This window comes from Periplaneta americana, chromosome 14, assembly GCF_040183065.1.
Source record: "Periplaneta americana isolate PAMFEO1 chromosome 14, P.americana_PAMFEO1_priV1, whole genome shotgun sequence".
Lineage (NCBI taxonomy): Eukaryota > Metazoa > Arthropoda > Insecta > Blattodea > Blattidae > Periplaneta > Periplaneta americana.
The window spans coordinates 123062243-123078829 of NC_091130.1; the positions used below are offsets into that span (position 1 = coordinate 123062243).

Below are 16587 nucleotides of genomic sequence, written 5' to 3' on the forward strand. Positions count from 1 at the left end.
ACAAGGCTTTGTTATTTTCTGTATCTTCTCCTAATCGGTCAACCATTTTTGTTGTCAGTCACTGTAATTTTAATACTTTTTAAGACTATTATTGGCTACTACTAATTCTACCGAAAGAAATGTAGTTTTGTTGCGTTAATTTGTATGAAGTAATTTTACGTTGTCATATACGGCTCTTGTTGGTTAAAATGCAGCGGATTTTTACAATCCATTGGTGAAATACTCTTTGAGTGACATAGCCCCCATTATTTGAAGCAAAACTGAGGTTGCCGCTAACTCAAGACTAGTATTTTGTAACATTCAACTTTGTGTTAAACCCAAAGTTAATAATTTATAAGTCAATTTCAGGCGTTTGAAACATTGATGCAATTTGCTCGATCTGTTACCCATTAACAGTAATGAATGATTGAGTACATGTACTTTATTGATTGACTTTTTGTAGCATGAACCTGAACATTTATTAATATGCTGCCGTTGCTCAATCGACAATGCATAATATATGCACCAATTCAGTCAAAACATAGTAACTGCATCGACATAGTTTCACCACAGTCTAGTATATAGTCACGAAGCTTGAATTGTTGACGGTGCTAGGAACAATAAACTGCGCAGGTACTATTTCGCATTGTCTGTGATGAGGTGTTTAGTAGCGATCCAAGTGGTTAGCAACTATCTATGGATGCATATTTACTACATATTGAGCTTCGTGACTCTAGTGCTTAAATGCGACAGGCTCTTGTCAGTAGACTTACTGGCATGTAAAAGAACATGTATAGATCATTGTCGTGCGGGTTTTCGGCTTTGCGGGCGTAGTTAGTCTTGCTTTTTCGATCGTTGTTCATCTCTAATTCCGACCTTAAAACTGTTTACTTACTTTTTATACAAATTCAGTATCCTAACTGTAACATTATAGAAGAGTGAAATAAAATTTGAGTGGATCATCGTAACGTCTAACATCGTCTGTGTCTTGGTTTCTGATTCCTCTGCCTTTAGAACCTGGACTTCTGGTACGAAGAGTCATCAATGGGGTAACGAAGTTCGTTTTTGTAAGTTAATATTTTAACCGGGAGAAATGTAACATACGTGTGGAACATGCATTGAGGATGGCAAGAAATTAATATTAATTAAATGAAATATTTGTTGCTACAATTATAATGTAATATGTTCCATGTTTGTTATTGACAGAATTTGTTTGTGCTGTATGAAGGTAATTGCATTTGACCACGCTGATCTCTGTTTGCATTGACTTTCAGCAGTAATGTTACAAGTGCCTGTAGTTTTCCGGTAATTTAATTGAGCTTAACGAATGTATCTTGTCATGATAATTATTTCGAGACCGCAGGTCGAAAACTGATTATTTCATGGAAAGAAACGTCAGTTTTAAAGCAAAATTAAGTTACAGAAGAAAATTTATGATACGAGTAAAATGTCGCTCCGTCCCAAATAACAGGATGTATTATGCAGCACCCTGCAGCATTATTATGATTAGGTCCCGGATGTTTATGACATAAAAATAAAAAAGTGCCTATAAAATTTCCCCAATATTCTCTTAAATTAACACAAAACAGGAAAAAAAGACATAATGAAAATTATCAATATGTAGAGGTATTATTAATAGTGGTCGAATGATTATTTTATAATAATAATAGTAATAATAATAATAATAATAATAATAATAATGGTTTATTTTAACTGGCAGAATTAAGACCAATCGGCCTTCCCTTCCACTCAAACCAGTATGATATAAAATTACTACAATGCTATGAACAAAACATAATTAATACAATACAATAAAGTGTAATACAATAGTACAATGCAGTGCAAAAAAATACAATACTTAATTAAAGTAATACAATGACAATTCTCTTTATCTTCACAACACACCAATAAAATAATTATGTAATAATAATAATAATAATAATAATAATAATAATAATAATAATAATAATAATAATAGTCATACATAAATAAAATTAAATTATTAAACTCGATCATAATTATAACTTCAATTTGACTGCGTCCGTAAGAAATTGTTTAGCCTTTTCTTGAAAGTAGTTATTTTCTGGCAGCCTCTAATCTTCTGAGGTAGAGAATTCCATTCACGGGGGACTGAGGCAGTAAAAGAGGATGAATAGTGGGATATTCTATGAGAAGGAATTGCTAGGATTTTGCTCTCCTGTGACCTTGTGTTTAGATTGTGATTGGAGGATAAGTAGTTAAACCGGGAACGAAGATAATTTGGAGTAGAAGTGTGGAGAACTCGAAACAAAAGAGACAGCGAATGAAGTGTTCTAAGGTGATTAAGTCGTAGCCAGGATAAATATTTGAACGAGGGTGTAATGTGGTCAAATTTGCGAGCATTGCTGATGAATCTGACACTGTAAATGTATTGTAAAAGAAAGTTTCTTAGTGGAATTAATGTATTATTGCTGAAATAATAATTATCACTAGATTACTTATATTAAAATAGTGTGGAAGAACATTAAAACTGCTGCAGATAAAATATGATACAGTTAATATAAACATATGAACATTGCAGATGGATATCGGATAGTCGAAGAACGATCCGTAAAGAAATTGCTAACATGAATAATTATTACTTAAAAATACAAATGACTACTTCAAATATAAGAATTAAGTAAAAATAAAAAAATAACCAGAAACAAAATAATAAATGGCCCATATAAGTCTGTATAATGAAGAAAATAACCTAAAACTAAAAATAAATGTAGGCCTATACATATGACTTTAATCTGAAAATCATGGAAAAAATAAATTTTGATGACCTACAAAAACCCCATATACAGTATATCTAACACATTTCTTGGAGAATATTATATTGGACTGGTGCATAAGTTGATAGCGTTCTTCTGCATTTCATTCGCTTAATAGTACCACGGTCTAGTATATACAGTCACGAAGCTCAATACGTAAGGAATATGCATCCATAGATAGTTGCTAATCACTAGAATCGCTACTATTGTCTCATCACAGACAATGCGAAAGAGTACCTGCACAATCTATTGTTCCTAATACCCTTACAATTGAAGCTTCGTGACTGTATATACTGGACTGTGGTAATATAGTGACACAGTTACCATAGCAACGAAAAACACTACGGCTTACGCACATATATAACACTTAATTGCCATTATGCATCGTTTCGGAATACTCTGAAAAAAATTACTTTTCATCAAAATCTGGAGCATAATCATGACGTTGAAATGTATAATGATTTATTAGGAGGCGTTGGATACAATTTTGTTGTATATTTGTGCGTAAATGGATACAGTCTATTATCAGATAAATCTACATGATATTGTTTTAAAGAATTTCCATGGTTTTATTCGTTATTTTCCTAATTAAGCATCATACTGTTTCATTTTACGTTGTGTCAATGGAACTGGAACAGGCTTCAAGTCTATAATTTGAAGTGATAAGAAGAAACTCGTTTCGTTTTCAGTAACTGTAAATTGTTATTGGTAATGTTTTCGTTAGAGCCGATTTCACCAACATGTTACTAATCCACAATTAACTAATTGCAGTTTAACTTAAATACGGAAGTAAAGTCATACTTAATTCGTTTACATTTCACCAAACTAATGTGCATTTAATATAAAACCAATTAGGGTTGATGTCACCAACGTGTTACTAATACATAATTAACTAATTTTAATTTATCTTATATGCGGAATTCAAATCATATTTAATTAATTTGCATTTCATCAGACTAATATGCATTTAAAATAAAGTCAATTAATTTAATTCCCAATTAAGTTTGAACTGCCTTCGGAATCAATGTAAAATCGTAATTTCGAACGTCATGTGCCCTGTTAATGTAAAAAGTGACCTTTATAGTGAGTGCATTTGTTACATTACGACAATGAAATGTCATTGTAAACAGATATAACTTCAAATCATATCAAAATAATCGAAAACAAAAATACGGATGGACAGATTTCAGAAGAAAAGAAGGATGGTTGGAAATAGGTCGAAAGAGATTTCAATGCAAAAAACCTCATTCCAGTGTTTTCAGTAATCCTGGAGATAAAACACGATAATGTGAAAGTAGATGCAAGGAAATATCATGAAAGAATCAAAATGGAAATAATGGATTTGCACTATTCCAGTTTCTTCAAATTTAATATTAGCCCTATATGATAAATTTGTTATTCATACCCTGTTTCTTTAGTTGCTGTATTTTAGGCAAACGAGGATTGATTTAACGTTTCTTCAATAAATGTATCATTTAAATCAAGGATCGGCAGAAATGTCATCGTGATCACTAGCAATATTGACGTTGCAGGGACAGCGCAGTAAACTGTCTTTGCTCCTTCCCGTCTAACTCCCCTACAACTCCAGTACACAGGCATCTATCAGTGGCGGGTTAAAAAGATTTTAAGTAACAATTAAAGTTAAATATGTTTGGTGAAATTGGCCCTTCATCAAATTCCCAATTAAGTCATCACGGCCTTCGGAATCATAGTAAAATCGTAATTTCGAAGTCCATGTGCCTTGTTAACATAAGCAGTGACCTTTACAGTGAGTTCATTTGTCATATTACGACAATAAAAATGCCACAGAGGTAACCTCAAAAGATATTTAAAAATGGGGAAAAAAGGATGAGCAGACTTAGAAAAGAAGAAAGGATGGAAATAAGTATGAAGAGATTTTAATGCAAGAAAACCTCATCCCAATATCTTCAGCAATAATGAAGACAAAATGAGATACTATGACAGCAGAAGCAAGGAAATATTATGCCTAAACCGCATTTGCAAACCTTTTCCGTCCATTGAATTAAAATATTCTTCGCTTTCGGAAATCATCGACCTTCGCTGTAAGAAATCATATTTTTCAAATATCAGGTCCATCTTTGTCCTCGCAATGATGAAAAGTATTGTCGTTAATGCAGGATTAATTATTTAAATTACGAAATATTGACCAATTTTAATTAAGTGTAGTTTAATGAGAGCTTAAATTCGTGTTGCTGAAATGCATTGTCCCTGTGTCAATTAAAAAGTCTTTAAGTAACAATTAAAGTTAAATAAGATTGGTAATATCTGTCTTTTCTCCATTTTAATTATAGCTTCACACTAAGGCTTGTTGTAAAATTTTAATATATTAAATAGATTAATATCTCTAGTTGTAAATAATTCCTTTTTTTTCATAATAGGATTACCGACGGATGTATGTATTTATTCACACTGCAAATGTGTAAATACTGGGTGGTAGTGGTAACTAATTACATTCAATGATGACATATAATAATAAACACAGTTAATAATAAATTGATAATAATACTAATAATAGTGATTAATACAAAATAATAATAATAATGATAATAATAATAATAATAATAATAATAATAATAATAATAATAATAATCAGCATCCTAAATTAAATGAAGCACGATCACTTAAAATAACACTTAAAGTAGGAGAGAGTCGGGTAGTATCGGACATCGGGTAGTATCGGACAGTGCGTTTCTTTCATCTACCACCATATGGCAGTACCTGAATGACATGGTTACGTTTCTCTATGCGGCATCACAGAAACGTAACCATGTCAATCAGGTACTAGCATTGTGTGGTAGATGAAAGAAACTCACTGTCCGATATTACCCGTTGTCCGATACTACCCGACTCTCCCCTAAATCTAATTTGTATCTTAACCCTAAGTTCGCATTAAAACCCACGAGTATAATATGTTCATACATGCACAAGTACCTTTCAGCACTACACTTATTTCGCTGTCAACTCACTCACTGCACTGGAACTACGACACATTTCACTGTTAAAATACTGTGCACTGCCACTATAAACTATAAAACTTCACTGATACAAATACACTTCACTTACACAACACGCTTCACACTTCACTGACGCTACACACTTTTTCACTGATACAACACTTCAATTAACAAAACTCCGTCGGATCCCGGCCAGTTAGTCACTCATAACGAGTGCACCGCTGCACTTGTATGGACATTGTGCCACTGTCATACATCTATGACGTAGTGCATGAGGGTAGACCACTAGAGGGAACCCAAGAGGTGGAACTTAAATTGAGAGGATTCAGTCCGACATCGGGATGGGAATCCGGTCTAGCTTAGTGGATAGGGCGTCAGTACGTAGAGCTGAAAACCCGGGTTCAAATCCCGATACCAGAGAGTATTTTTCTCTGTTCCACTCATTCTTCATCATCAATTATATCCTTTAAATATTGTGTATAGTATACTACCGTCTATTAGTAAAGTCCTTAAGCATATTTTTAAATACATTTTTGGTTATTGGTAAATCCTTTAGACAGGACAGGAGAACTCGAATTCGATTATGCGCACTGTTCAAAACATACAGAGGTGAGCCTGCCTGGAGAGAAATAAAAAATAGGTTGCAGCCGCCAAATTACTCTTCAAGGAACGATCACTCATATAAATTGAGGGAAAGAAGCAGAGGACGGACATTGGAAAGTTTTCTTTTCTCAATCTTACTATCAGGGACTGGAATGCTTTACCTGCAGACTTACTAAAGGCTTTACCAACAACCAAAAATGTATTTAAAAATAGCCTTAAGGACTTTACTAATAGACGGTAATTATACACAGTATTTAATGGGTGTAAATGATAAGTTGTTATTGAAGTGTTGTATCAGTGAAGAATTATGTTGTGTCAGTGAAGTGCGTTGTGTAAGTGAGACATGTTCCTGTCAGTGAAGGTTTATAGTTTATAGTGGAAGTGCAAAGTATTTGAACAGTGAAATGTTTTTGAAGTGTTAGTGAAATCAGGATAGAATCAGTGAAATGTGTCGTAGTTCCAGTGCAGTAAGTGAGTTGACAGCGAAATGAGTGTAATGTGGAAAGGTACTTGTGCAGATATGAACATATCATACTCGTGGGTTTTAGTTCGAACTTAGGTTTAAGATACAAATTAGATTTATTCAAATGCTATTTTAAGTAATCGTTTCATTTAATTTAGGATAATTATTAGTATTATTATTAATTGTATTTTTAATTTTAAGTTTATTGTCATTATTGAGTGTAATTAGTTACCACTGGCACCGGGTATATACCCATTGCAGTGTGAATAAATACTTACATACATACATACATACATACGTACGTACATACATACATACATACATACATACATACATACATACATACATACATACATACATACATACATACATACATACATACAAGTCTGCAGATGAAGCATTCCTGTCCCTGATAGTACGATTGAGAGAAGAAATCTTTCCAGTGTCCATCCTCTGTCTTCTATCCCTCAGTTTATATGAGTGTTGTAGAGTAATTTGACGGCTGCAATCTATTTTATATTTCTCTCCAGGCAGGCTCACCTCTGTATGTTTGAACATTGATTACTTCATCTGGAATTCAAAGTTTTAGATATATTAATCAGCATAAAATTCACGATTCAGGCTGCAAGCCTCTTGCGCACGATTGCAAATTACACTGAAAATAGTAAATTGCACAGCACTACTAATAAATTGAAGGTTTAATCACTTACATGTAAACTACAGTGGATTGCCGCGGAGTTAACATCCAAACTGCACTGAAGCAGTACTGTTTGTACATCGACTACTGCAATAAAACTTAAAAGTACTTTGGATAGTTTATTCTGTATGAATTGAACAATCGTTAAACACTATTGCAGTTTGGCATATCTAAAACATGTACGTTTTACGTCAAAGGCATTTTGATTAAAATATATCAAAGTTTTACGAGAGAAACGAACCAAGGGATTAAATTTAGGAAGCAATCGTACCTGATACCTGTTGTTTAAAAATCAATTCAATCCAGAAAAAAAATAACTTTTCTAGATACAGCAGAGTTTGTATAGGCCAGTATCTACCTGATGCTTTTCCAATTCACTGTGGGCTGAAGCAGGGAGATGCACTATCACCTTTAATTTTAACTTCGCTCTAGAATATGCCATCAGGAAAGTTCAGGATAACAGGCAGGGTTTGGAATTGAACGGGTTACATCAGCTTATTGTCTATGCGGATGACGTGAATATGTTAGGAGAAAACCCACAAACGATTAGGGAAAACGCGGAAATTCTACTTGAAGCAAGTAAAACGATATAGTTGGAAGAAAATTCCGAAAAGACTAAGTATATGATTATGTCTCGTGACCATAATATTGTACGAAATGGAACTATAAAAATTAGAGATTTATCCTTCGAAGCGGTGGAAAAATTCAAATACCTGGGTGCAATAGTAACAAGTATAAATGACACTCGGGAGGAAATTAAACGCAGAATAAATATGGGAAATGAGTGTGATTATTCGGTTGAGAAACTTTTGTCATCTACTCTGCTGTCAAAAGAACTGAAAGTTAGAATTTAAAAAAACAGTTATAATACCGGTTGTTCTGTATTGTTGTGAAACTTGGACTCTCACTTTGAGAGAGGAACAGAGATTAAGGGTGTTTGAAAGTAAGGTTCTTAGGAAAATATTTGGGGTTAAGAGGGATGAAGTTACAGGAGAATGGAGAAAGTTACACAACGCAGAGCTGCACGTATTGTATTCTTCACCTGACATAATTAGAAACATTAATTCCAGACGTTTGAGATGGGCAGGGCATGTGGCACGTATGGGGGAATCCAGAAAGGCATACAGAGTATTAATTGGGAGGCCGGAGGGAAAAATACCTTTGGGGAGGCTGAGACGTAGATGGGAAGATAACATTAAAATGGACTTGAGGGAGTGGGATATGATGGTAGAGACTGGATAAATCTTGCTCAGGTTAGGGACCAATGGCGGGCTTATGTGAGGGCGGCAATGAACCTCCGGGTTCCTTAAAAGTAATAAGTAAGTAAGTTGTTGTAAAACAGCCTCAAAATACACGACATTCCAAGACTTTTTACTAAGCTTGATTCTTTTAAATTGCACTTAGCATTTAATCTTTGAGTCATGCAAAATTTGTTGAATCTGTTGTGCGATTGCAAAATTGTTTTATTCCCATTATTTTGTCCTCCATCATAGCATCTTATGTCGTAGATACAGGTATGATAATACCTCCTCAATTAATCCTTCTAGCGATACAATGCTCTCTCGCGGTGTATCTTGCTGATTTTAGTAATTTTGATACTGAATTTCGATGAATTTCTCTTCGAATTAATAAAACCGAATTGCAGATGATTTTTTAACATTCCGTCCTAAGCAACGAAAAGACCGCAGGCAAAAACTTCGAATTATTCACGATTTTTAATTAAAAATGTCCTAATTAGATAAAATCGAGTGTATATGGAAGCGAAGTGATGTTGTGTTTGTCTCATGAAATAGAGTAATACAACTCATGAAACCCTATGATTCTGAGTACAGTCTGAACAAAATTTGCTGCAGAGCTTAATAGAATGAGATACAGTTCAATTTACAACATACAGGAAGTTATTTACGGTGTGATTTTTTTAGATTCCTATTATTTTACTTGTATTTCTGGTGATGTGAAAGAGGTGGTCTAATAGCTTTAATTACAACAGAATAAATAAATAAGTGGATAATTGAGTAAATGAGTGAGTAAATAAGTAAATAAGAAAGTAAATAAATAAGTAATTAAATGAATAAATATTGAAATAAGTAAATAAAAAAATTAGTGAATGAATAAATATTTAAATAACTAAGTAAATGAATTGGTATATAAAGAAAAAATAAAAGAGTAAGAAAAATAATTAGATAAGTAAATGAATAAGTAAATAAATAAATGAGTAAGTAAATTAATAATTAAATAAATATATAAGTATATAAATAAATAAATAAGTAAATAAATATATAATTAAATTAATAAATAAATACAAAATGTAAGTGAAAAAGTAAATAAGTAAGAAAATGAATAAGTATATAAAGAAAGAAGTAAATAAATAAATGAATAAGTTGGTAAATGAATAAGTAAATTAATAGGTAAATGAATTGGTAAACAAAGAACTAAATAAATAAATATATGAATAAGTAAATAAATAAATAAGTAAATGGATAAATAAATAAATAAATAAATAAACAAATAAATAAATAAATGCATTAGTAAGTAAATAAGAAAGTAAATGAATAAATGAAGAAATAAGTAAAAAAATAAATCAGTAAATAAGTAAATAAAGAAATAAATATGTGAATGAAATTAATAAATGAATACATATTTAAATAAATAATAAATGAATAGGCAAATAAAGAACTAAGTAAATGAATAAGAAAAATAATTAAATAAGTAAATGAATAAGTAAATAAATAAATAAATAAATAAGTAAATGAATAATTAATTAAACATATAAGTAATTAAATATATCAGTAAATAAATATGTAATTAAATGAATAAATAAATAAGTACAAAATCTAAGTGAATATGTAAATAAATAAGAAAATGAATAGGTATATAAAGAAAGAAGTAAATAGGTAAATGAATAAGTTGGTAAATGAGTAAGTAAATAAAGAAATAAGTAAATGAATTGGTAAATAAAGAACTAAATAAATACATGAATAAGCAAATAAATAAATAAGTAAATGCATAAATAAAAAAATAAATGTATGAGTATGTAAATAAGAAAATAAATGAATAAATGAAGAAATAAGTAAATACATAAATTAGTAAAGAAGTAAATGAATAATTAAATACTGATATAAGTAAATAAATAAATAAGTAAATAGATATGTAATTAAATGAATAAATAAATACAAAATGTAAGTGAATAAGTAAATAAATAAGAAAAAGAATACTTATATAAAGAAAAAAGTAAATAAGTAAATGAATAAGTAAATAAAGAAATAAGTAAATAAATTGGTAAATAAAGAACTAAATAAATAAATACATAAATAAGTAAATAGATAAGTAAATGGATAGATGTATGAGTATGTAAATAAGAAAGTAAATGAATAAATTAAGAATTAAGTAAATAAATAAATTAGTAAACAAGTAAATAAGTAAATAAAGAAATAAATAAGTGAATGAATAAATAAGTAAAAAAATAAGTCAATAAAGGAATAAGTAAATAATTATCTAAATATTTAAGTAAATGAATAAGTGAAAGAATAAGTAAATAAATAATTATATATAAAAATAATTAAACTAATAAATAAATCGATCCCTATTATTGTACTTAGGAGAAGTTAGAGGTGATAATAGCAATGGCATGTAATAAAGATATGAATGTTAAAGGAATTCAGAATATTTTTCTCTTGTTTTTGCAGCCATAACGACTTGCCGTGGAACGTCCGGAAGTTCGTTCACAACCAGATCCTCAGCTTTAACTTCACAGCTGACTTAGAGAAGGTTGACCCCTGGGCTAGGAGCAACTGGTCTCACACAGATCTGCCCAGATTGAGGAGAGGCATGGTCGGGGCACAGGTAGGCCAAGCAGATTTTAACTACCTGGTGCAGCAGACGCTACACAAGATTCAAGACCTTGTGTTCACGTCGCGTGTAGATTGTGTGTAAATATTTAATTAAACGTGTGCCTTTATCCACTTACAAGAGAGCGCGCACTGCTTACGGCTTCGGGATCACTTGCACAGCTTAATGGTTCGTGACTCTCTCCTTTATTTATTGATCGAGCCTCTGTATAATATCTAGTCCGCATAGACCTACATAACCCGGTCAATCAGTTCCTTCCTGTAAATTAAAAAATAAAAATATATGTATAGCCACAATTATTTAAGCAGGATTTTACAGTTAGTTTAATAACAAATTAGTTCTCTTTTTAATCGAGTTTAAAGACGAAAAACTTTTTATATTTTTTTATAAAATTAGGATTTAAGTATATATTATATTATATTATATTATATTATATTATATTATATTATATTATATTATATTATATTATATTATATTATATTATATGCTCGACCATGCCGAAATGTAGTAATTATACACCTGGTAGCAGCACTTTAATGGACCTCATTAAAGTACACATATTCATTAAAGTTCAGGTGTTCCACCAATCAGAAAATACCATTGTAGCAATATGAAAGCGCAAGTATCGATTATTCTCGGATATGCAATCGAAAAACAACTAGCGCGAGTTAGACAATATTAAACTCAGTCGAAAAAAACAACACACAAATTAACATCAATTCGCCGTCATCTTCCAGCCGTTCACAAAGCACGTTCCCGCAAATTCATTTCACAAATTGCCGGAAAAAATCAATAAGGTCGAGCATAAAAAGTCATATGAAACTTGACTAGAATGGTAATTAAGACGCTCGTATGAAAATTATGAAACGAGCGCAAGCGAGTTTCATAAACATACTCGCGTCTTAATTACTACCATTATAGGCTCGTTGCATAATGTACAAATATTATATTATATTATATTATATTATATTATATTATATTATATTATATTATATTATATTATATTATATTATATTATATTATATTATTAACATGCAAAATGCAAAAAATAATTTATTATGTTATTAACATGCAAAATGCAAAAAAAAAAAAAAAAAATCCTTAATGTCTGAACTTTTATTGATATGCTGGGTGCAGCAACAGCGTTAGAACGTTATTACAGAGATATCTGTTCTTAAATATTACTTACTTAGTTACTTATGGCTTTTAAGGAACCCGGAGGTTCATTACCGCCCTCACATAAGCCCGCCATCGGTCCCTACCCAGGGGAAGATTAATCCAGTCTCTACAAAAATATCCCACCTCCCTCAAATCCATTTTAATATTATCCTCTCATCTACTCTCGGCTTCTCCAAAGGTTTTTCCCTCCGGTCTCCCAACTAACACTCTATATGCATTTTCTGGATTAGATCATTTATGGTACGTGCCCTGCCTATCTCAAACGTCTGGATTGAATGTTCTTATTTATGTCGGGTGAAGAATACAATGCGTGCAGTTCTGCGTTGTGTAACGTCCTCCATTCTGCTGTAACGTCATCCCTCTTAGTCACAAATATTTTCCTTATTCTCAAACATCTTTATCTCTGTTCCTCTTTCAAAGTGAGAGTCCAAGTTTCACAAACATAAAGAAGAACCGGTACGTAACTGTTTTATAAATTCTAACTTTCAGATTTTTTGACAGCAGACTAGATGACAAAGCTTCTCAGCCGTGTAATAACAGACATTTCCCGTATTTATTCTGTGTTTAATTTCCTGCCGAGTGTTATTTGTTACTATTGCTCCAAGATATTTTAATTTTTCCACCTCCTCGAAGGATACATTTCCAATTTTTATATTTGCATTTCGTAAAATATTCTGGTCACGAGATGTAATCATATATTTTGTCTTACCGGGATTTACTTCAGAACTTATCCCTTTTTCTTGCTTCAAGTAAAATTCTCGCGTTTCCCCTAATCGATTGTGGTTTTTCTCCTAACATATTCACGTCATCCGCAATAGACAAGAAGCTGATCTAACCCGTTCAATCGAAACATTCTTTGTTATCCTTAACTTTCCTAATGGCATATTGTAGAGGACAGTTATACAGTAAAGATGATAGTGCATCTCCTTGTTTGAGACCGCAATGAATAGGAAAAGCATCAGACAGAAGCTGGCCTATACAGACTATGCTGCAAGTTTCATTCAGACACATTTTAATTAATTGAACTAGTTTCTTTGGAATACCAACTTCTATAATAATATTATATTGTTACATCACATATTCATTATATATGAGGTCTCGCCTACCTCATTGAATATCACACGACTACTATGAAGTATCCAATGTGTATTATCATCATTTGATTCGAGAAAAATTCGTTCCGGCACCGGGAATCGAACCGTGACCTCTGAGCTCTGAGCGCTGAGTGCTCTTTTCCAACTGAGCTATGCCGGGACACGATCGAATTAAATGATGATAATGCACATTGGCTACTTTATAGTAGTCGTGTAATATTCAGTGAGGTAGGCGAGACCTCATATATAAAAAATATGTGATGTATAAACTGTTAGCAGCTGTCACAAACTGATGTCATTTAAATATGCGCTCCTGCATGTATGACTTACATTGTCTAAAGTCCAGGTGGTAAGGCCGTAAAACATTACGAGAGGAGTTCGGCTGGCACCGTGAATCGTGTACCGGCATAGCTCAGTTGCAAAAGAGCACTCAGCGCGCAGAGCTGAGAGGTCCCGGGTTCGATTCCCGGTGCCGGAAAGAATTTTTCTCGAATTAAATTTTGATAATACACATTGGCTACTTCATAGTAGTCGTGTAATATTCAGTGAGGTAGGCGAGACCTCATATACAGGGAGTTTAAAAAATACGTGGCATAATTTCAGGTATGTATTTCCTACATGTAGACAATCAAAATAGTTTATTACAACATGTGTCCGGAAATGCTTTATTTCCGAGTTATGGGCTTCACAACATTGAAATTCACCGGAACCATACCTTCATGTTTTAGAAGACACTCCACTGATCAATCGTCAACAAATTCACTTCTTGCATGATGGCGCTCCTGCACACTTCAGTCGTACGGCTCGCCGGTACTTGGATCGAAGGTTTCCTGATCGATGGATAGGTAGAGGTGGCCCAATTGCTTGGCCTCCACGCTCACCTGATCTGAACCCTCTCGATTTCTACTTGTGGAGCCATTTAAAATCATTGGTTTATTCGTCTCCGGTGCCTGATTTGGAATCCCTTCGGAATCGAATTGTGGCATGTTCTGAGGACATACGCAATACTCCTGGACTTTGGGATCGTGTTCGCAGGTCAATGAGACATCGATGTGAGGTCTGTATTCAAGCAGGAGGTGGACATTTTGAACGTCTTCTGTAATGACAACGACCTGCGGAAAGAAAAACGTTTCGGTGAATTTCAATGTTGTGAAGGCCATAACTCGGAAATGAAGCATTTCCGGACACATGTTGTAATGAACTATTTTGATTATCTACATGTGGGAAATACATACCTGAAATTATGCCCCGTATTTTTGAAACATTCTGTATAATGAATATGTGATGTATTAACTGTTAGCAGTTGTCACATACTGAGGTTGAATATGGCCATAAAGTCATTTAAAATATGCGCTCCTGCATCTACGACTTTCATTGCCTAAAGTGCAGGTGGTAAGACCGTAAAACATTACAACGAGAGGAGTTCGGCCGGCACCGTTGATCGTGTCCCGGCAGAGCTCAGTTGGAAAAGAGCACTCAGCGCGCAGAGCTGAGAGGTCCCGGGTTCGATTCCCGTTGCCGGAACGAATTTTTCTCGAATTAAATGATGATATTATATATTATATATATTATTTATTAATATACAGCGTATCGTAGGAGGAATGTAAAATACTTGAGGATAATTTAGTTTGGGTTAACCTACATCGATTTAACTTTATTCCTATATCCAAAATGTAACCCTTTAATATAAGATTAATTACGACTAAATGTTAGGTTTTTTGTTCCTACCAATTTCATAACTAATATATAATTTTTCTGGAAATCGATTTTTTTACCATTATTATTGCAACCAGCCCCTCCATTGCAAAGAGCAATAAATCCTTCTGGAAGAAAACATAAATTAAATGTAAATAACGGTGTAATATCCTCTTATGGATATTCTGTCTGTATTACCAATCAGTGTATCTCATCTGACAGTAGGCCTATTTGTCAGAGAAGAACAATATTGTTGTATACATTTCAGGTCTGAATAATCAACTATAATAGTAGTCGACGATATAAGCGATGGAGGGGGGAAAAAAACTAACCATTCTACTCCATTATCTCTTGGTTTAGTTGTCGCATAAGTGATACTTTATACGTGTCACGAGTTTTCAAACCAGTCTTCGGCCTGGTCACTAAACTTAAAACGGTATAATTTACACGCAGTTTACGATTCGATATTAATTCCAAACAAGCGAGTAAATAAATAATCTGTTAGTTTTGGTATGATTGTGTATCTGTATTATCAATTAGTGTATCTCATCTGACGGTAAGTCTATTTGTCAGAGAAGAACAATATTGTTGCATGCATTTCATGTCTGAATAATGAACCACATTAATAGTCAGCGATATAAGCGATGGAGAGGGAGAAGAAAGTAACCATTCTACTCCATTATCTCTTGGCTTAGTTGTCGCATAAGTGATACTTTATACATGTCACGAGGTTTCAAACCAGTATTCGGCCTGGTGAATAAACGTAAAACGGTGTAATTTACACGTATTTTACGATTCTAAATTAATTCCAAACAAGCGAGTAAATAAATAATATATTAGTTTTGTTGTCATTGTGTATCTATATTATCAATTAATGTATCTCACTTGACGGTAGGCTTATTTGTCAGAGTAGTACAATATTGTTGCATGCATTTCAAGTCTGAATATCAACTATAATAGTAGTCGACGATATAAGCGATGGAGGGGGGAAAAAAAACTAACCATTCTACTCCATTATCTCTTGGCTTAGTTGTCGCATAAGTGATACTTTATACGTGTCACGAGGTTTCAAACCTGTCTTCGGCCTGGTGAATAAACGTAAAACGGTGTAATTTACACGTATTTTACGATTCTAAATTAATTCCAAACAAGCGAGTAAATAAATAATATATTAGTTTTGTTATGATTGTTTATCTGTATTATCAATTAGTGTATCTCACCTGATGGTAGGCTTATTTGTCAGAGAAGAACAATATTG

General features: G+C 32.8%; 1 protein-coding gene across 1 annotated transcript in view; it reads left to right on the forward strand.

Moving 5' to 3' along the window:
* LOC138713023 (dipeptidase 1-like) overlaps positions 1 to 16587 on the forward strand; it is an 876181-nt gene that overhangs the window by 528196 nt on the left and 331398 nt on the right. The window contains exon 6 of the mRNA XM_069844705.1: positions 11199 to 11355. Within this exon, the coding sequence (XP_069700806.1) occupies positions 11199 to 11355 (157 nt within the window). The remainder of the gene's footprint in view (positions 1 to 11198; positions 11356 to 16587) is intronic.